The 22494-nt window shown below is 49.1% G+C and overlaps 1 protein-coding gene across 1 annotated transcript in view; it reads right to left on the reverse strand.

Annotated features, from left to right (window-relative positions):
* LOC145337119 (RNA-binding protein FXR1-like) overlaps positions 1 to 19733 on the reverse strand; it is a 93100-nt gene extending 73367 nt beyond the window's left edge. Inside the window, exon 1 of the mRNA XM_080181885.1 lies at positions 19569 to 19733. Coding sequence (XP_080038011.1) covers positions 19569 to 19619 — 51 coding nt within the window. The 5' untranslated portion in view covers positions 19620 to 19733. The remainder of the gene's footprint in view (positions 1 to 19568) is intronic.
* Positions 19734 to 22494: the final 2761 nt, after the last annotated feature.

Consider the following 22494-nt stretch of genomic DNA (forward strand, 5'->3'; position numbering starts at 1 on the left):
GCCATGCCAAATGGCCCCTTAGTGTCACGGGGATTAGCTCGGGTAAATACGTAGTATTGTGGGGATAGGGGCCTGGGTGGGGTTGTGGTCAGTGCAAGCTCGATGGGCCAAATGGCCTTCTGCACTGTTGGGATTCTATAATTCCAGGAGGTGGACATTCAGCCCTTTCAGTCTGCTCCACTATTCGAACCGTTGATGAGGGAAACCGGGGAACCCAGAGGAAACCCACGCAGGCACAGGGAGAACATGCAGACTTCACACAGTGGCCTGAGGCTGCGAATTGAATCCAGGTCCGTGGCGCTATGAGGCAGCAGCACTAACCCACTGTGTCACCATGCCACTGGGACTGAACCCGGGTCCCTGGTGTTGTGAGGCAGCAGTGCTAACCCACTGTCACCGTGCCACTGGGATTGAACCCGAGTCCCTGGCGTTGTGAGGCAGCAATGCAAACCACAGTGTCACCGTGCCACTGGGAATCAAACCCAGGTCCCTGGCGCTGTGAGGCAGCAGTGCTAACCCAGTGTGTTGGCAATACGCTCACAGTTTAACCTTGTCTGTCCCAGCAGTGAATAACAAAGCTGGGAGATTAAACAAAGGTGAGACTCATTGAGGCAGCCAGTCTGTACAGACAGCATGTGATCCCAGTTCCTATTACAGCTTGACTATTCCACAAGGTTTTTTACTGCAGAGGATAACTTTTGAAACAATGCAGTTTAAAGTTATCTCAGCCTGATTACAATACAATTCAGAGAATATCTGAACCATTCACATTTTCTCACTGTACATTTCTAGAGCGCACTCGCAACTGTGAAAGAATTAATAAAACGGGAGCAGCTGACAGAACAGGAATTGAAAGGGACAGGAACCATGCTACTCAAGTTAACATGTGAGCAGTGTGTTCAAAGCTCCCACGCATCCAAAAATCATCCAGGTTGTCAACTGAAATGGAGAGCGTTTAACTGGGCTAATGGCTGTTTCCTTCAGCCTTGTATCCTCTGCTTTCCAACAACACCCATTCATTCTGCTGCCCACAGCTATCAGCCAACTCTGGTGTCTCTCTCAAACACCAGTCTTCACCTGTGGGCTGGGACTGCAGCTGTCACCAAAATATTTGGAGATTGTCAACTTCAGGAATCAGAGAGAAGAACACACCCTGTCTACATCAACAGGCACAACGTTGAAATTGTTGAGAGCTTCAAGTTTTTAGATGCCCAGATCACCAATCTGTCCTGGTCCCACCCCGCCCCCCCCGCCCATTGCTGACACTACAGTTAAGAAAGCCCACTAACACCCCTACTTTCTCAGAAGGCTAAGGAAATTTGATGTCAGTTATAACTCTCACCAACTTTTACAGATACACCATAGAAAGCATTCTTTCTGGATATATCACAGCTTGGTATGGGCTCCTGCTCTGCCCAAGACCACAAAAAACTACAAAAGGTCGTGAATGTAGCCCAATCCATCACACAAACCAGCCTCCCATCCATTGACTCTGTCTACACTTCCCACTGCCTCAGCAAAGCAGCCAGCATAATTAAGGACCCCACACACCCCGGACATTCTCTCTTCCACCTTCTTCCGTCAAGAAAAAGATACAAAAGTCTGAGGACACGTACCAACCGACTCAAGAACTCTTCTCTGCTGCTGTCAGACTTTTGAATGGACCTACCTCACATTAAGTTGATCTTTCTCTACACCCTAGCTATGACTGTAACACTACATTCTGCACTCTCTCCTTTCCTTCTCTTTGATCAGTATGCTTCGTCTGTATAGCACGCAAGGAACAATACTTTTCACTGTATCCCAGTACCGGTGACAACAATAAATCAAGTGTTATTTGATGGCAGGGGGCTTCAGAATAAGGTTCAAACCATCTTCACCCAATACCCACATTTTCCCAGCAGAGGCACGTCCCAAGCTGGAACACCCGTATCCTAGAAAAATACTGAAATCCAGCCTGCTCCCCGCAGCACAGGTTCCTCAGGGACTGAGCTGCTCAACACACTGCCTTTGTAAACCTGTCCTACGCTTAGAGTGTTCAACACACTATCCCAGTAGAACTGGGATACAAACTATAGCAGAAACTCTGATTACAAAGGCCCACCCCACCCCAATAAACACCCAGCCCCCCTCTCCATTAGGGAGGCACAGGTAAAAGCCTTTAAGTCTGTTTGGATCTGGATCTTAACTGCAGATACTTGCTTTGATTCCATATAAAACTGTAGAATCTGTACAATGCAGACAGAGGCCATCCAGCCTATACTGACTCAAAAAAGCATCCCACCCAGGCCCACCTCTGCACCCTAACCCCACACATTTAGCATGGCTAATCCCCCAGCCTACATATCCTTAGACACTAAGGGGCAATTTAGCATGACCACTCTGCCTCACCTACACATCTTTGGACACTATGGGACAATTTAGGGGAATTTCAGAGTAACTTCATTCAGTGTTAATCTAAGCCTTGTGACTAATAAATAAACTTATTTATCTTTGGACACCAAGGGGCAATTTAGCATGGCCAATCCCCCTAACCTACACATCTTTGGACACTAAGGGGCAATTTAAGGGAATTTCAGACTAACTTCATTGCAATGTTAATATAAGCTTTGTGACTAATAAATAATAGTTTTAAATTTATCTTTGGATACTAAGGGACAATTTAGCATGGCCAATCCACCTAACCTGCACATCTTTGGATTCTGAGGGGCAATTTAGCATGGCCAATCCTCCTAACCATCTATGCCAAAAGCCTAAACACAACCAGACTACCAAAATGAGTGTCTGACATTTTCAACTGACACACCCCCCCCCCCACCCCCCACCTTCCCCTGCCTCAGTTTTTGTATGTGTTTTGGGGGTTGGGTGGGGAAAGCTCAGTTCTAAGTTTCCAATCCACTTTGTCCGAAGCGACTTGGCCCGTTAACAAGCTGATCTAATCTGAAGGTTTACTCAGAAATAATTCTGAATGAGCAACTTGGCATCGAGGGGAATAGACTAATTATCAATGCAGCCATAACCAGAACAGAGCAGGGTCTGCAGAACTTAGTCAGCCATTTCCAGGGTCCAAGAACCAAGTTTACATCCCAGCAGATTCTGCTGTTACTTGAGGGAGATAATCAAGTATTCAGACAGGCTCACAGCAGGCTAGACAGACTGCTTAGACAGTGGCAGGGCAATCAGATGGAGATGAAAATGATGAGTCACTCGAGGCTGGAGGTTGTTAATCATTGTATCACTGTCTCACCCCTCACGGTTCAGAGGTTACACACCCATTGTTTAGAAAACTGGCAGGGAAGTCAGTGTTATCAAGAACTATGTTTATGATACAATCATACATGCAGGAGGCTGCCATTCGGCCCACTGAGTCTGCACCAACCCACCCAGGCCCTATTCCCATAACACCATGCATTTACCCTAGCTCATTCCTCCCCCCAGACACCAAGAGGCAACTTAGCACAGACAATCTACCTGACCTGCATATCAAAGCGCAGCACCCAGAGGAAACCCACGCAGACACAGGGAGAATGTGCAGACTCCACACAGACAGTGACCCGAGGCTGGAATTGAACCCAGGTCCCTGGCGCTGTGAGGTAGCAGTGCTAACCCACTGTGCTGAGGACAGCACTATGCGTCACTCACGATCAATGTGGGTTGATCATTTATAGCTGGCATCGCCTGGTGCACAGAGTGATGTCTGAGCAACAGCTCCATTCTAGATCTCATAAAAGTGGGAAGCATTTCCAAAGCGGTCTGCAAGCTTCAAGTCAGATTGCTTCCCTGTTACAATGCTGAACCCAAACCAGCTTAAACTGATCATGAAACCAATTAGCCAACATTCCTGCATTTAAATTAATTTAAATGCAGTTCTTGTGCATCATCCATAGCACACAATGCTAATCCAAGTCAGGCTTCTCAAGTAAATCACAGAACCACCACAGTGCATTTCACACACACACCACATCTTCACTCACTGGGGTCTCCTCTTTTGGGAAGACATGTAGTGGAATTGGAGGCAGTCCAGAGGAGGTTCACTAGATTGGTTCCAGAAAGGTTTGTTGGAGTTCTCCTCTGAATGCTGTGGAGGCTGGGTCATTGAGTTTATTAAAGATTGAGATGGATAGATTCTTGATTAATAAAAGGATCGGGGATGAGAAAAATATCAGCTATGATTGAACGGTGGGGCAGACCCGATGGGCTGAGTGGCCTAATTCTGCTCCTATGTTTTATGATTGAACAGCTCAGGCCAATACTCTCTGGAATTGAGAAGAATGAAGGGAGATCAAATCGAGGTCTACGAGATGATAAAGGTCTGGATAAAGTAGAGGTGGAGCGGATTCTTCCTCTTGTGACATTCTAGGACAAGAGGTCACAGTCTGAGGATAAGGGGCAGCAAATTTAAAACAGAGTCGGAGGAGAAACAACTTCTCCCAAAGGGTTGTGGAATTCCCGGCCTGGTGGGAGCTGGGACAGTGAGTAAATTTAAGGAGGAGATAAACAGATTTTTAATTGGTAATGGGTTGAAGGGTTATGGGGAGAAAGCAGGAAAATGGGGATAGGAGGATGTCAGCCACAAGCGAATGACAGAGCAGACCCAATGGGCTGAATGGCCCAATCCTGCTCCTATATCTTATGAACAGTGCAGGAGGCCATTCAGCCCATCAAGACTACATTGACTCTTCAACAGAGTATCCCACCCAGGCCCTATCCCCATAACCCCACATACTTAGCCCGCTAATCCCTCTAACCTCTTGGGACACAAAGACTAAGTTAGCATGAGTAATCCCCCTTACCTACACATTTTTGGACACTAAGAGGAGCTTAGCAACGCCAATCCACCCATCCTCAACACCTTCGGAGTGTGGAAGGAAACCAGAGCACCCGGAGGAAACCCACACAGACACGAGGAGAATGTGCAAACTCCACCCAATGGGGCTGGAATTGAACCTGGGGACTTGGCACTGTGAGGCAGTAGTGCCAACCACCCTGATGTTCTGCTCAGTTTTTAATCCCTCAAGCAATTAACTCAACACTTTTAACATAAAATGCATCAGAAGCATCCCCATCAATACTTAACACCAATCCCCATCGAGGAGATATTTGAACAAAGGGTCATAAGCTTGGTGAAACAGGTAGGTTTTGAATTAAAGTTTATTTATTAGTGTCACAAGTCAGCTTACATTAACACTGCAATGAAGTTACTGTGAAAATCCCCTAGTTGCCACACTCCAGCACATGTTCAGGTACAAAAGGAAGAATTTAGTGCCCTAGCGAGCACATCTTTCGGACTGTGGGAGGAAACCAGAGCACCTGGAGGAAACCCATGCAGACACGGGGAGAATGTGCAAACTCCGCACAGGCAGTGACCCTAGTCGGGAATTGAACACAGGTCCCTGACAGAGGCAGCAACGCTAACCACTGTGCCACTCTGCTGCCCTTCTCATACACCAGACACCACCTTGAAAAGGAAGACAATGATGGAGAGGTTTAAGGAGGGAACTTTAGAGAGTTTTGGGCCCAGGTCAGGGAGGGTAGTATCGCTACTTCAGGGTCACAATTCCCAGGTTCATTCCCACTTCAGGACTTGATGGCTACGGAAGCAGCATGCATAACAAAGGTTGATAATCAGCCTGTAGATCCTTCCAATGATGGCAGATAGTAAACGCAAGAGAATTCCCTGATCAGCCAATATGGCAGAGGGCGATGGCAAACTACCGCGATGCTTTACCAGATAATATCGTGGCAAAGCACAAATATGTGGCAGCTCATGGTCTCCAGTGAATGGTACCCAAAACAGGAGGGTGGCAGTGGTGGAGGGCATCGCCACCAAGTAGTTAAACTTAGAGATGCACAGAAACCTCCAAGGGCTTGAGGAGATGACAGAGTAATGGAGGTGCGAGGCCAAGGAGCGGAAAATAAGGGCATTTTAAATGCCGGGCATTGCCAAGCAAGCAACTGAAGGAGGTCAGTGAACACTGGACTCATGGGTGACCTGAACATGGACAGCATGGTAGCACAGTGGTTAGCACTGCGGCCTCACAGCACCAGTGACCCGGGTTCAATTCCAGCCTCGAGCCTGCTTCGCCATTCAATAAGACCATGGCTGATCTTTTTGTGGACTCTGCTCCACCCACTCACCATAACCCTTAATTCAAAAATCTATCTATCCTTGCCTTAAAAACATTCAGTGAGGTAGCCTCAACTGCTTCACTGGGCAGGGAATTCCACAGATTCACAACCCTTTGTGTAAAGAAGTTCCTCCTCAACTCAGTCCTAAATCTGCTTCCCCGTATTTTGAGGCCATGCTTCTATAAGATCTCCCCTCATTCTTCTGAATTCCAATGAGTATAGCCCCAGCCTGCTCAGTCTCTCCTCATAAGCCAACCCTCTCAACTCCGGAATCTCCTCTGTACCCCCTCCAGTTCCAGTATATCCTTTCTCAACTGAGGAGACCAAAACTGTACACAGTACTCCAGGTGTGGCCTCACCAGCACCTTATACAGCAGCAACATAACCTCACTGTTTTTAAACTCCATCCCCCCGAACAACAAAGGACAAAATTCCATTTGCCGCCTTAATTACCTGCAAACCAACTCCTTGTGATTCCTACACAAGGACACCCAGATCCCTCTGCACCGCAGCATGCTGCAATTTTTTACCATTTAAATAATAGTCCAATACAGAAGGAAAGGAGAGGGTGCAGAATGTAGTGTTACAGTCATAGCTAGGGTGCAGAGAAAGATCAACTTAATGCGAGGTAAGTTCATTCAAAAGTCTTATGGCAGCAGGGATGAGTTCTTCAGTCAGCTGGTACGTGACCTCAGACTTTTGTATCTTTCTCCCAATGGAAGAAGGTGGAAGAGAGAATGTTCGGGGTGCGTGGGGTCCTTGATTATGCCGGCTGCTTTTCCCCCGAGGCAGCGGGAAGTGTAGACAGAGTCAATGGATAGGAGGCTGGTTTGTGTGATGGATTTGGAGACTTCAAACAATTTAAGAGGTTATTAAAATTAACCTGACTTGACATTAAAAAGGCAAAGGCACATTTTGGAGACAACATACCCCCATAGCGTTCTCAGCCATCTGCAAATACAGTTGAACCACAGTTCATTCAGTTAGGGTACTGCGCAAATAATTCCCTCTGTAACTCACCTAGTTGCATGGAATGTGTTACTTAAATCAGTGCTGGACCCATCCGTCAAAGCTTGGAGAGCAGACCACGAAGGAACAGCAGCGCTTGGCACTCGGAATCCTCCTTTAGTACGGCAGCCGGGCACAAGGCTGTGTCAGGTTGAGTGATCATTGTGCACGTTGCTTTGCAATGTCTGCAGAAGGCAGCCGAGCACCGCATTGCCATGGTTACAGACAGGACATTATGGCAGATGGAAAATAGGGGAAAAGGACTGAAACACTTTGGACGTGCCTTTATGTTCAAACGTGCGGAGATTTATAACTCACAGCTACACGAATCACAAAGGTTTTTGCGGTTATCTTGCTGACAGGTGGAAAGTCAATTTGTCTGGAAAGACAATGGCTTTTTACTGAGATTTTTTCCCCCCTTTTGTTACAAGCTGGTTTATTCTACGTTACACAGCAGCACATACACAACCACCTCCTAAAGCCACTACAACCCTGCTGCCCTGTCACCTCTCCCTCTGCCCGATCAACCAGCCCTCCAGCAGCTCAGGAACCTCGGCTACCTTACCAGAGCTTTGGCCTGGTCAGGAGCTGAGAACATCTATCTGACCTGGGACTACAGCACTGCTGAACTTCAGGTGATATCTTTTCCTTCCCTTCCCTCCAGAGTCACTGAACACCCAGGGAGCGAGGGAACTGGGAGACAACATAGCCATTTGCAATGCAGTTTAACCACAGGTGAAGCCCAGGCCAAACACTGCACCCTCCCCTTAAACCCCCAACAATTTTAACAAGTCAGTTACCACACTCTCTGTCCAGTTTTGTTAAGGTAGGGAATGCTGGACATCAAACAAGTCAGGTTGTCAAACGTGGTTGCAGCTAATGGGGCGGCACAGTAGTTAGCACTGCTGCCTCACAGCGCCAGGGACCCGGGTTCGATTCCCAGCTTGGGTCACTGTCTGTGCAGAGGTCTGCACATTTTCCCTGTGTCTGCATGGGTTTCCTCTGGTTTCATCACCCATTCTGCCAGATAGGTGCATTGAACAGGTGCCAGAGTGTGGCGACTAGGGGATTTTCACAGTAACTTCATTGCAGTGTTAATGTAAGCCTTACTTGTGACTAATAAATAAAACTGCCTATCTGCATGGGTTTCCTCGGACGCACCAGTTTTCTCCCACAGTTTAAAGACATACAGGTTAGATGGATGGTAAGAGTGTGGGGTTAAGGGGAGCGGGCAGGGGGGAGGACCTGGGTAAGACACACTGTCAGGGTGGACTCATTGGGCTGAACGGTCTATGATTTCACAGGGGTACCAACAGATAAGCTGAGAGCCAAGATACATGTAAGCGAACGCTGGTTCAAAGGTAGACATTACGCAGTATCTTTATAAAAAAAGGAGTACTCACATGTGCGAACGAGAGAGAGAAAAGGGATGGAGCTGTAAACTGTAGAATAGACGGGAGGCAGTAAATGGGATACACCGCTTCAGAGTCTGGGCAGTTCAACATAACTATAGTGCACACGCCCAGTTTGGAAGGTTTTAAAAATAAGGAGCAGACTTAAGAGGTTTATTCTAACCATCTGCATCCTGAAATTCACAGTTTCAGAGGATGCCAGGACTGCACAAAGATTCCCACTTACACAGGTAGCACAGTGGTTAGCACTGCTGCCTCACAGCAGCAGGGACCCGGTTTAATTCTGGCCTCTGACTGTGTGGACTCTGCGTGTTCTCCCCGTATCTGGGTGGGAAATGTATTGTTTCTTGCATGCTATATAGGGATAGCACACTGTTCATACAGAACATAAGGGAGAAGGAAAGGAGGGGGAGCATTGGGCGTTACATTCACAGCTAGGGTGTAGAGAAAGATCATCTTAATATCAGGGCAGGATGGTAGTTAGCACTACTGCCTCGCAGCACCAGGGACCCAGGTTCAATTCCCAGCTTGGGCCACTGTGTGTGGAGGCTGCATGTTCTCCCTGTATCTGCGTGGGTTTCCTCCGGGTGCTCCTGTTTCCTCCCACAGTCCAAAGGCGAGCAGGTTAGGTTGACTGGCCATGCAAAATTAGTGTTGGGGGGTGTGTGGCACAGTAAGAAAGAAAGAAACAGGAGCAGGAGTAGGCCATCTAGCCCCTCGAGCCTGCCCCGCCATTCAATAAGATCATGGCTGATCTGTAGTGGATCAGTTCCACTTTCCCGCTTTCTCCCCATAACCCTTAATTCCCTTATCTATCACACCCCCCAACATTAACTTAGCACAGCTAAACAACCTAACCCGTTCGCCTTTGGACTGTGGGAGGAAACCACAGCACCTGGAGGAAACCCACGCAGACACAGGGAGAACGTGCAGACTCCACACAGACAGTAACCCAAGCCGGGAATCGAACCTGAGTAAATGTGTGAGGTTACGGGGATAGGGTGGGATTGGTGTCGGTGCAGGCTCGATGGGCTGAATGGCCTCCTTCTGCACTGTATGGATTCTAAGAAATGTTATAATTGTACCTGCCTCTACCACCTCCTCTGGCAGCTCATTCTATACACGCGCCCACCCTCCATGTAAAAAAGTTGCCCCTCGGGTCCTTTCCCCCTCTCACCTTCAACCTACACCCTCTAGTTTTGGACTCTCCCCCTAGCCTGGGGAGAAGGCCGTGACTGATCTGTGCCTCTGATGATTTTATAAACCTCAATAATGAGGTGGGGGGGGGGGGGGGGGGAAATTAAACACACCCAGAGTTTATTGCTCAGGAAGGTTAAAGGTGAGCGAGTAAGGCAGGTAGTTGAGGTTAAGATGCAGATCAGACACAATCTGACCAACGGGCAGTAAAGCCTCGAAGGGCTGAATAACTTCCTTCTGCTCCAGTCAGGAGTGACCAAGGAGGGTTTCACTTGGGCGCCACAACTCACCGTGAGACTTTTTTGGACTGCAATTAAACACAAAAGAGCGAGACTGCCTCTGCGAACCACAGGGTAAATTATTTCACAAGGACACTGATGGCAACTTGCAATTGGGCAGGAACTGCTTAAGCAGAGAGTGAAGCTTCCAGAATTCCTGTCTACATCAATGGTGTTGAAGCAGAAATGGTCGAGAGACTCAAGTTTCCAGGTGTCCAGATCACCAACAATCTGTCCTGGTCCCTCCATGCTGACACTATAGTTAAGAAAGTCCACCAATGCCTCTACTCTCTAGAAGACTAAGGAAATTTGGCATGCCCGCTTTTTTTTAACAGCTCTCACCAATTTTTACAGATGCACCATGGAAAGCATTCTTTCTGGTTGTGTCACAGCTTGGTCTGGGCTCCTGCTCTGCTCAAGACAGCAAGAAACTACAAAAGGTCGTGAATGTAGCCCAATCCATCACGCAACCAGCCTCCACTTCCTACACTTCCCACTGCCACGGGAAAAGCAGCCAGCATAATTAAGGACTCCATGCATCTCAGACATTCTCTCTTCCACATTCTTCCATCAGGAAAAAAGATACAAAAGTCTGAAGTCATGTACCAACCAACTCAAGAACAGCTTTTTCCCTGCTACCATCAGATTTTTGAATGGACCTATCTTGCATTAAGTTGATCTTTCTCTATGCCCTAGCTATGACTGTAACACTACATTCTGCACTCTCTCATTTCTTTATCTATGTATGGTATGCTTTGTCTGTTTGGCGTGCAAGAAATAATATTTTTCATTGTATACTAATACGTAAGACCGTAAGACATAGGAGCAGAATTAGGCCACTCAGCCCATCGAGTCTGCCCCGCCATCCAATCATGGCTGATATTTTTCTCATCCCCCATTCTCCTGCCTTTTCCCCATAACCCCGATCCCCTTATTAATTAAAAACCTATCTATCTGTCTTAAAGACACTCAATGACCCGGCCTCCACAGCCTTCTGCAGCAAAGAGTTCCACAGATTTCCCCACTCTCTGGCTGAAGAAATTCCTCTCATCTCTGTTTTAAAGGATCGTCCCTTCAGCCTGAGGTTGTGCCCTCTGGTTCTAGTTTTTCCTGCTAGTGGAAACATCCTCTCCATGTCCACTCTATTCAGGCCTCGCAGCAGCCTTTTAAGTTTGACAACGTGACAATAATAAATCAAAATCCTTCTTTGGAAGCTTTAGTCGCTGGAAGAACAGGATAATGAATAGCTGGTGGATTCAGGACTGTCAGTCAATCAAGCAGGTCAGATAACATCATAGTTCAAACAGTTTAGTCCACATAGCCCCGAACAGCCCGTACCCACATTGGATTTCACTCCTCTGAGTATGTTTACAACTGTTTATTTAAATATAACCACCCCCCCACCCCCCGCAACACTGACTGGGAAGCGAGGCTGGCATCGCCCTGATGCAGGAAAACATGAAGCACATACTTTTCAGTCACAGCGAGCCAAAGGTAACTTTCTGAAAAACCAACTCTCCCACAATTCACCCACGTCCTTCACACTCAGAAACCAAGGTAAACACGCCATCTCCGGTCTGCCCCTGCGTGCTAGTTGCAGGGGCAATCTCTTTCTCGACCAGTCAAGGAAGAACGCAAAACAAAATGAAAAATAGCATGTGAACCTTCACTCAGGTGTACAGCGTCAAAGAATTGATCCTTCTGAGGGCTTGAAAAGCGTATCATTTCTCTTTCACACAGTGTCTTTACAAACTATGTCAATGCAGCACGCTATTAAGTTGGATTAGAGAAACGCAGAGCCACTAAACCCTTATCCCTTTCATCTGCCCAGCCTTAGTTACAGCTTCAAAGTGGACTGGAGATGCCACGAGGCTTCTCCAACGAGACTCGAGTACAATCGAAAGCGGGGGGGGGGGGTTTTGAAACTGTGTACACTGATCTCTGCCATGGTTCCTGTTGGCTAAATAACGCAGCGCCGTTTAGCACCAATTATCGTTGAGAAGTAGGCAGGGACGCATTGCTTCCACACGATATCAGCTATTAGCCAACAATGGTTTGTGAAAATAATGGAGCTGGAAGCTTCCTGTGTCCAACACAACGCTGGATTTTTTCAGATAACTCAACAAGTCCAAATCGAATCAGCCACACTTCTGCAGTGATAAAACCGATATTTCAGAAATCAGGTTATTCGGGACACCCCTGCCATGGTGTAAAACGCAAATTGGCTTCTGAAAACCTCCAGTGGGCCTCAAGCACAAATATACGGCAGAAGATTGAGAAAACATCACTCCATTCACTGGAGGTTTGGAAGTAATGTATGGGGTATGATTGAGGACTCTGGGTCTGTCCTTGTTGGAATTTAGAAGGACAAGGGGGATCTTATTGAAACTTACAGGATACTGAGAGGCCTGGATAGTGTGGCCGTGCAGAGGGTGTTTCCACTAGTAGGAGAAACTAGAACCAGAGGGCACAAGCTCAGGCTGAAGGGACGATCCTTTAAAACAGAGATGAGGAGGCATTTGTTCAGCCAGAGAGTGGGGAATCTGTGGAACTCTTTGCCACAGAAGGCTGTGGAGGCCGGGTCATTGAGTGTCTTTAAGACAGAGATAGATAGGTTCTTGATTAATAAGGGGATCGGGGTCATGGGGAAACGGCAGGAGAATGGGGCCGGGGGGGGGGGGGGAGCGGGAGGAGGGATGAGGAAAAATATCAGCCATGATTGGATGGTGGCGCAAACTCGATGGGCCGAGTGGCCTAATTCTGCTCCTATGGCTTATGGGTAAAATGTTACGATCGCCCGAAGACCTCCTTGGCCTGACTTCAAATCCGAACACATTTCAGCTAGTAAAGACATCCCCTTGCCCAGGAGTCAAAGGGGAGATGTTGAGGTGAGATATACTGCATTTCTGCACAGACAGTGGTTTATAACCGAACCCACACCAAGTCCCATTCACCCTCCACCCACCCTGCGCTCACTGGTTGATCGCTGGTCCAACAATGCCTCCATTTTCAAATTCTCATCCTTGCTTGCAATCCCTCCATGGCCTCACCCCCCCCTCCGACAAAAACAATCTCTGAAACCCAGAATAGCCCACAACCTTCCAAGATCTGTGCTCCTCCAATTCTAACACCTTGCACATTCCCGATTTCCATAGCTCCGTCATTGGCAGCTGCAAACCTCTTTCTCAGCCTCTCCCTTTCCCCCTCCTCTAAGACCATATTGTCGCTGTGAGCAGAGACTGGGTAAAGCTAAACCTGTATTCACTGGAGTTCAGAGGAATGAAGTGGGGAGCGGGGTCTTACTGAAACGTACAAAATTCTGACAGGGCTGGACAGACTGGATGCAGGAGTATCGTTTCCCCAGAACAAGGGGGTCAGAGTCACAGGGTACATAGGGAGGCCATTTAGGGCTGAGGTGAGGACGGTGGTGAACCTGTGGAATTCTCGATGACAGAAGCCTGTGTAGAGCAAGTCACTGAATATGTTTGAGGAGGAAACTGATTTTTAGACACTGAAGTCAAGCAGTGTGAGGGGAGCACAGTGCTGAGGAAATAAAGGATTAGCTATGATTATACTGAATGGCAGAGCAAGTTGGATGGGCCGAATAGCCTACCCTGCTGCTATTTGCTATGTTTCTCGGTCGCAAAACAGTCAGAGAACAATGGTCCTGGGGCAGGTTTCAGCTCACACCTAGTGGCTCCAGTTTTGAGCTGGGGGCAATCTGCTTGGTCAGCAGTGGCTAGCACTGCTGCCTCACAGCACCAACGACCCGGGTTCGATGCCCAGCTCTCATCACTCTCTGTGATGAGTCTGCACGTTCTCCCCATGTCTGCGTGGGTTTCCTCCCACAGTGCAAAGTTGTGCAGGTTATGAAGCTACGACGTGCCAGGCAGCAGAAACAGCAACCTAAACATACAGCCAAGAGATCCCACAATCAACAGGCCAGAACACAGTGAATGACAGTGGACAATTCAGCTCACTGGAAGAGGGCAGCACGGCGGCTAGCGATGCTGCCTTGCAGATCCAGGAACCCAGGTTCAATTCCAACCTACACCACACTTCTGCAGTGGTTCAAGGTGGCAACCCATCAGCACCTTCTCACGGCCTATTCGTGATGGGCAGTGAATGCCAACCTTGCCAGCAATCCCACCAGAACGGAAAACCTAGGCTGCACTTCCACCAGATCGGCCTAATTCTGCTCCGACATCTTATGGCCACTCGGCCCATCGAGTCTGCTCTGCCTTTCAATCATGGCTGATGTGATTCTCATCCCCTTCACCCCTGATCCCCTTATAGATCAAGAACTTATCTATCTCTGTCTCAAAGACACTCAATGATGCAGCCTCCTCTGAGTTGCACAGATTCACGACCCTCTGGGTGAAGAAATTCCTCCTCATCTCAGTTTAGAGTCTGCAGAAGGATCTAGATAGGCTGGGCGAATGGGCCAGGAAATGGCAAATGGAATTTAATGTTGGCAAGTGTGAGGTGGTCCACTTTGGTAGGAAGAATGGTAGGAAGGACTATTACTTACGTGGCGAAAAACTGCAGCAGGCGACGGTGCAGAGGGACCTCGGGGTCCTTGTGCATGAGTCGCAAAAACCCAGCTTGCAGGTGCAGCAGGTGGTCAGGAAGGCGAATGGGATGCTGGCCTTCATAGCGAGGGGGATTGAATATAAAAGTAGGGAGGTCTTGCTGCAGCTGTATAGGGCATTGGTGAGGCCGCAGCTGGAGTACTGTGTGCAGTTTTGGGCGCCGCACCTGCGCAAGGATATTTTGGCCCTGGAGGGAGTGCAGAGGAGGTTTACTAGGCTGATACCGGAGTTGAGGGGATTGAGCTATGAGGAGAGGCTGAATAAACTAGGCTTGTACTCGTTAGAGTTTAGAAGAATGAGGGGAGATCTCATTGAGACGTATAAGATGATGAATGGGATGGATAGGATAGAGGTGGAGAGACTCTTCCCGCTCAAAAAAGACAGTAGGACTAGGGGGCACAGCCTCAAGATAAAGGGGAGGCGGTTTAGAACGGAGTTGAGGAGGAACTTCTTCACTCAAAGGGTGGTGAATCTCTGGAATTCTCTGCCCGTTGAAGTGGTGGAGGCTGCCTCGCTAAATATTTTTAAGAAGCGGGTTGATGGGTTCTTGATAAGAGAGGGGATTAAGGGTTATGGGGAGAGGGCGGGAAAGTGGAACTGAGCCACAACAGATCAGCCATGATCTTATTGAATGGCGGGGCAGGCTCGAAGGGCTAGATGGCCTACTCCTGCTCCTATTTCTTATGTTCTTATGTCCCTTCACTCTGAGACCTTACAGCTGGTGCCCTGAAGTCACAGTGCCCCAGGATGAGGTCGAAGTGCGGCATTGCGCTGTTGCAGAATAACTTGTACCACCTTGTAATCTATTCCTCTATAGGATTCCAATAGCCCTTTGATCATATTCTGTCCTGGTTCATGCTATTTTAAATATCTACATACCCCTAAATCTCCTCACATCCCTGAGGTTCACAAGAATGATCCCAGCAATGAAGGTTTGTCACATGAGGAGCGGTTGAGGAGTCTGGGTCTATACTCGATGGAGTTTAGAAGGATGAGGGGGGGATCTAATTGAAACTCACAGCATACTGAGAGGCCTGGATAGAGAGTGGACGTGGAGAGGGTGTTTCCACTAGTGGGAGAGACTAGGATTCGAGGGCACAACCTCAGAGTGAAGGGACGATCCTTTAAAACACAGATTTCTTCAGCCAGAGGGTGGTGAATCTGTGCAATTCAATGCCACAGAGAAGGCTGGGTCATTAAGTGTCTTTAAGACATAGATAGATAGGTTCTTAATCAATAAGGGGTCAAGGGTTATGGGGGTGAGAATCACATGAGCCATGATTGAAGGTTGGAGCTGGTGCAATGGGCCGAATGGTTTAATTCTGCTCCTATAACTTATGGTCTATCACCTCGCTGTACACGTTCCCTCTTCAGGTCCAAATTAGCTGAGCTTATGTGTCTGCCCTTGCTGAAGTCCTTTCTGCCACAGTTAGTACTGCTGCCAATCTTTCCATCACTGGAACGGAGCTTGTTCTTAGACAGCACCTTTCATTATCTTGGAACATCCCATCAGCGCAGGAATATCAGGAAATGCAGCAAGCTCCCACATTGTGACAATGATCCAATCTCTCTGCAGTACTGGCTGAAGGAGGAGTAGTGACCAGAACAGCCTTCCAGACTGTGCCGTAGGATCCTTTCACACCCAGGGCGAGAGCAAACAGGGTCTCAGTTAATCTCAGCACCTCCCGCAAAGCGGGAATGGCCTTGGCTCCTGGTGTCACACCAGACTTGTAGACACACAAGGGGCACAAGAGGGTTTCCCACATCAACCTTCACAGCCGAGTCTGAGTTTATACCTCAGATCGTGATAGCTTTCTGTCCCCACAAACTTTGATTTATGAAGTGTCTTTTAACGTTATATAAAAATAAGCACTCAACCGGATGTGGCAATTATCTCCACTGCCAAATAAAGAAACCACTGAAACGCAACCAAAACGCAATGAAACAGAGACCTCAGGGCAGAGGGGGTAAACGGGAGGGATGGAGGGAGAGGTAGAGTGCACGGGGGCCCAGGAGCAAGATAGAGAAAGAATGGAAGTCAAGGGGGGAGACAGAGAGAGAGAGTGCACAGATTAAAGGGCAGGGGAGAGAGAGAGAGTGGGGGAGGGATAGAAAGAGAGAGAGTGGAGACCAAGACAGAGAAAGTGCAAGCCAAAGGGGTAGAGAGAAAGAGAGAGAGAGGGAGATTGTGTGTGGAGGGGGGGAGGATGGTGATGAGGGAGAGGAGGAAGCAGAGAGGGTTAAAAAAGGTGCCAGGGAGGTGGGGGCCTTTGGAACAAAGGCAGGTGGAAAGGGGGAATGCCGAACTATCAGGAACTCTAATTACAGCAGACAGACAGAGAGGGGGACAGGGGGTGGCAGGGGGATTACAATTACTGTGGAGGGTACACTTTTTTTTTAAAGAGGAGGAGGATGGGCATATTTTGGGGTGATGGGGATGGACATTCCCCAGTTGGAGCATGGGGGGGCGGGGGGAAGAGAGAGAGAGAGAGAGAGAGAATGGGAGAAATAGCCCAGGTGGGGCCAGGGATATCTCAGATCAGGGTGGTGTGGGGTCACGAATGTCCAGCAGGTGGGGATATATATATAATGTAGGTACATATATATAGGATGTAGTGAGTGTGTGTGTATTTTTTATATATATAAATATGTGTGCGTGTTTGAGTACATGTAGGGTGGGGTATATATACATACCTGTGTACATGTAGGGTGGGGTATATATATATATATATACCTGTGTACATGTAGGGTGGGGTGTGTATATATATGTATATATATATATATATATATATACACATACATATACACACACACACACCTGTGTACATGTAGGGTGGGGTATATATATATATATATACCTGTGTACATGTAGGGTGGGGTGTGTATATATATGTATATATATATATATATATATACACATACATATACACACACACACACCTGTGTACATGTAGGGTGGGGTATATATATATATAAATATACACCTGTGTACACGTAGGGTGGGGTTTTATATATATATATGCATACATGTAGGGTGTGGTATATATATCTGCGTACATGTAGGGTGTGGTATATATATCTGCGTACATGTAGGGTGTGATATATGTGTACACGTAGGGTGTGATATATGTGTACACGTAGGGTGTGATATATGTGTACACGTAGGGTGGGGTATATATATATGTGTACACGTAGGGTGGGGTGTATATATATATGTGTACACGTAGGGTGGGGTGTATATATATATATGTGTACACGTAGGGTGGGGTGTATATATATATATGTGTACACGTAGGGTGGGGTGTATATATATATATGTGTACACGTAGGGTGGGGTGTATATATATGTGTACACGTAGGGTGGGGTGTATATATATGTCTACACGTAGGGTGGGGTGTATATATATGTCTACACGTAGGGTGGGGTGTATATATATGTCTACACGTAGGGTGGGGTGTATATATATGTCTACACGTAGGGTGGGGTGTATATATATGTCTACACGTAGGGTGGGGTGTATATATATGTCTACACGTAGGGTGGGGTGTATATATATGTCTACACGTAGGGTGGGGTGTATATATATGTCTACACGTAGGGTGGGGTGTATATATATGTCTACACGTAGGGTGGGGTGTATATATATGTCTACACGTAGGGTGGGGTGTATATATATGTCTACACGTAGGGTGGGGTGTATATATATGTCTACACGTAGGGTGGGGTGTATATATATGTCTACACGTAGGGTGGGGTGTATATATATGTCTACACGTAGGGTGGGGTGTATATATATGTCTACACGTAGGGTGGGGTGTATATATATGTCTACACGTAGGGTGGGGTGTATATATATGTCTACACGTAGGGTGGGGTGTATATATATGTCTACACGTAGGGTGGGGTGTATATATATGTCTACACGTAGGGTGGGGTGTATATATATGTCTACACATAGGGTGGGGTGTATATATATATGTCTACACGTAGGGTGTATATATATATATGTCTACACGTAGGGTGGGGTGTATATATATGTCTACACGTAGGGTGGGGTATATATATGTCTACACGTAGGGTGGGGTATATATATGTCTACACGTAGGGTGGGGTATATATATGTGTACACGTAGGGTGGGGTATATATATATATCTGTGTACACGTAGGGTGGGGTATATATATATCTGTGTACACGTAGGGTGGGGTATATATATATCTGTGTACACGTAGGGTGGGGTATATATATATCTGTGTACACGTAGGGTGGGGTATATATATATCTGTGTACACGTAGGGTGGGGTATATATATATCTGTGTACACGTAGGGTGGGGTATATATATATCTGTGTACACGTAGGGTGGGGTATATATATATCTGTGTACACATAGGGTGGGGTATATATATATATCTGTGTACACGTAGGGTGGGGTATATATATATATCTGTGTACACATAGGGTGGGATATATATATATGTGTACATGTAGGGTGGGGTACACACATATCTGTGTACATGCAGGGTAGGGTATATATATCTGTGTACATGTAAAACAGGGCATATATGTGTGCACATGTAGGGTGGGGTATATATATATCTGTATACATGTAAGACAGGGCCTATATATGTGTACACGTAAGGTGGAGTAGATATAGGTGTATATCTTTATCTATATGGATGTGTGTACATATATGACCAGTATATGCATACAGGGTGGGGTATATGCATACAGGGTGGGGTATATGCATACAGGGTGGGGTATATGCATACAGGGTGATGATGTATACATTAATAAGGGGGTATATGTATAGTATGGGGTATATTATAGATACACACAGACAGAGAGGGTGTATATTGTGGAGGGGGGGGTGGGGACTAGGCCGCGGGCTGCCGCCGGCCTCAGGCGCTCCGCTCCCCCGGGGGCTGCGATGCTGTCGCCGGGTCTCCTCACCTTGTAAAAGGCGCCGTTCGAGCCGCGCACCTCCACCGCCATCCCGTCCATCGTCTCCCCCGCCGGCGCCGCTGCCGTGCAGCCGGCCGAATGGAGGTGGGGGAGAGAGAAAATCCGGAGACCCTTCAACCTTTCCCCCACCCCCCCTCGCCTCCCGCCCCGAGGGAACGGCCACCGAGAAGAAAAAGCCTCTCTCGCCCTCTCCGCTCCGGCTGTTAGGAGGTGGGCGGGAACAGGGCAGGTCCCGCCCACCGTCCCCCCGCTGATAGGCCGGCCTCGGCCAATCCCGAACGGCCGGCATCCTCCCGTCAGCCCGGTTGGTCAGACGTCCACGTCAATCAGCCGGATCGCCGCTCCTATTGAGATGCGAGGGTGTCCATCAGTCTGGCCGGCTGCCCGATTGGACGGCAAGTGCCGCCCATTGTCCCGCCCTCCGCCCCCTCCATTGGACAGGGCCTGCCGTCAATCAGTCAGACGGCCGCTCCTATTCGGTGACGGCGGCCGTCCGCCGTCCCGCCCACCACCAACCCGTTGGTGAGCCGAGGTGTCAATCACTCGGTAGGCGGAGCCCATTGGTTGAGACTCGCCGTCGATCATCCCAACAGACGCCTCCATTGGGCGGTGAGACCGCCAAAGGTCCCGCCCCACATCCGCCATTGGGTAGCCATTGCCGTCCATCAATCAGCCCCCTCTTCTATTGGATGACGGGAGTGTCAATCACCATGCCCGCAGCCTCCATTGGTTAGCAGACACATCACTCATCAGACCTCATTTTGCTATCTCTCCATTCATTGGTTGTCCACTGCCGTTAAATCCCGCCTCTCCTGTGCTGCTCGCTGATTGGACATCACCCGCCCTCCTCCCCCCTTCCCGAGCCAAGGACTGGAAAGTTCGTTGGGGCGGATGAGGCCGCGAGCGCTGTAAATCCCGCCCCTCCGGCACTCGCTGATTGGCCCGTTTCCGCAGGAAAGGGAGCGTTCCCATTGGTTGAGCTTGCTTTCACTCAAATTTAACGGTCGCTGCTGTTTGAAACCGGCTCGCGCGGGGCGGGTGATCACGGAGTGCCAGCCGATTGGCTGAAGGGCCCCGTCGATCAGACCTGGGCCCGTCCCCGCACTATCTCCCGCGCCCATTGGCCCATCGGCTGTCAATCACACCTGTCTGCCCGCCCCCTTCCGTCCCCATTGGACAGCGAATCGGGATCTCTACCAATTGAGGGTGGCCGTCGGTCGGGCCGCGTCTGATTGGAACTCAGCCAGGTAAACCGGGCTCCCCCGACAGTGCGGCGCTCCCTCAGCACCGACCCTCCGACAGGGCGGCGCTCCCTCGGCACCGACCCTCTGACAGTGCGGCGCTCCCTCAGCACCGACCCTCTGACAGTGCGGCGCTCTCTCAGCACCGACCCTCCGACAGGGCGGCGCTCCCTCGGCACCGACCCTCTGACAGTGCGGCGCTCCCTCAGCACCGACCCTCTGACAGTGCGGCGCTCCCTCAGCACCGACCCTCTGACAGTGCGGCGCTCCCTCAGCACCGACCCTCTGACAGTGCGGCGCTCCCTCGGCACTGACCCTCTGACAGTGCGGCGCTCCCTCAGCACCGACCCTCTGACAGTGCGGCGCTCCCTCGGCACTGACCCTCTGACAGGGCGCCGCTCCCTCGGCACTGACCCTCTGACAGTGCGGTGCCCCCTCAGCACTGACCCCCTGACAGTGCGGCGCTCCCTCAGCACTGACCCTCTGACAGTGCGGCGCTCCCTCGGCACTGACCCTCTTACAGTGCGGCACTCCCTCGGCACCGACCCTCTGACAGTGCGGCACTCCCTCGGCACTGACCCTCTTACAGTGCGGCACTCCCTCAGCACTGACCCTCTGACAGTGCGGCGCTCCCTCGGCACTGACCCCCTGACAGTGCGGCGCTCCCTCGGCACTGACCCCCTGACAGTGCGGCGCTCCCTCAGCACTGACCCTCTGACAGTGCGGCGCTCCCTCAGCATTGACCCTCTGACAGTGCGGCGCTCCCTCAGCACTGACCCTCTGACAGTGCGGCGCTCCCTCAGCACTGACCCTCTGACAGGGCGGCACTCCCTCGGCACTGTTTATAAATCCCCATTTACTGAAGAATGAGTTTAAAGTTTATTTATTAGTCACAAGTTGTAGGTAATTTATTAGTGTCACAAGTCGGCTTACATTAACACTGCAATGAAGTTACTCCGGTGCCTGTTCGGGTAACACTGAGGGAGAATTTAGCACCTAACCCGCACATCTTTGGTCTGTGGGAGGAAACCGGGGCACCCAGAGGAAACCCACGCAGACACGGGGAGAATGTGCAGTGACCCCCCAGTCGGGAATCGAACCTGGCTCCCTGGTGCTGTGAGGCAGCAGCGCTAACCCGCCGTGCAGCCAGGAAAGACCTGAAAAACAGTCAGGTGTTTTTCTGATGATGTTTTGTTCCACCCACATCAATAACTCTCAGAGCGCTCTGTAAATTTCAGTTTCATTTTCCAAGTGGCGTGTCTCGAAACTGAAAGTTTGGTTTCGTTGGCCGGGGAAACTGTGAATGCGTCACATTGGCAGTGGAAAACACCCAGTGGCTCGTGATAAGAAATTTTCAGTGAGTCCACAGGACACCACAAGGATTGACTGAGGGCAGCAGATAGCATTGAGTTTTCAAGCTTATTTATTAGTGGGCTGAGATTAGATGTCCAAAGATGTGCAGGTTAGGTGGTGGATTGGCTATGCTAAATTGACCCTAGTGTCTGGGCCATTGTCAGGGTAAATATGTGGGGTTATGGGAATCAGGCCCGGGTGGGATTGTGGTTGGTGCAGACCCGATGGGCTGAATGGATTAATGATAGCGTGAGGGGGGGGGGAAATTGGTGGGGGGGAAGACGAGTTCAGCTTCAATGTTGCAGCCATCTCGGGGGGGG

Source organism: Carcharhinus amblyrhynchos, unplaced genomic scaffold (genome assembly GCF_965287045.1).
Source record: "Carcharhinus amblyrhynchos unplaced genomic scaffold, sCarAmb.v2.hapA scaffold_43, whole genome shotgun sequence".
Classification (NCBI taxonomy): domain Eukaryota; kingdom Metazoa; phylum Chordata; class Chondrichthyes; order Carcharhiniformes; family Carcharhinidae; genus Carcharhinus; species Carcharhinus amblyrhynchos.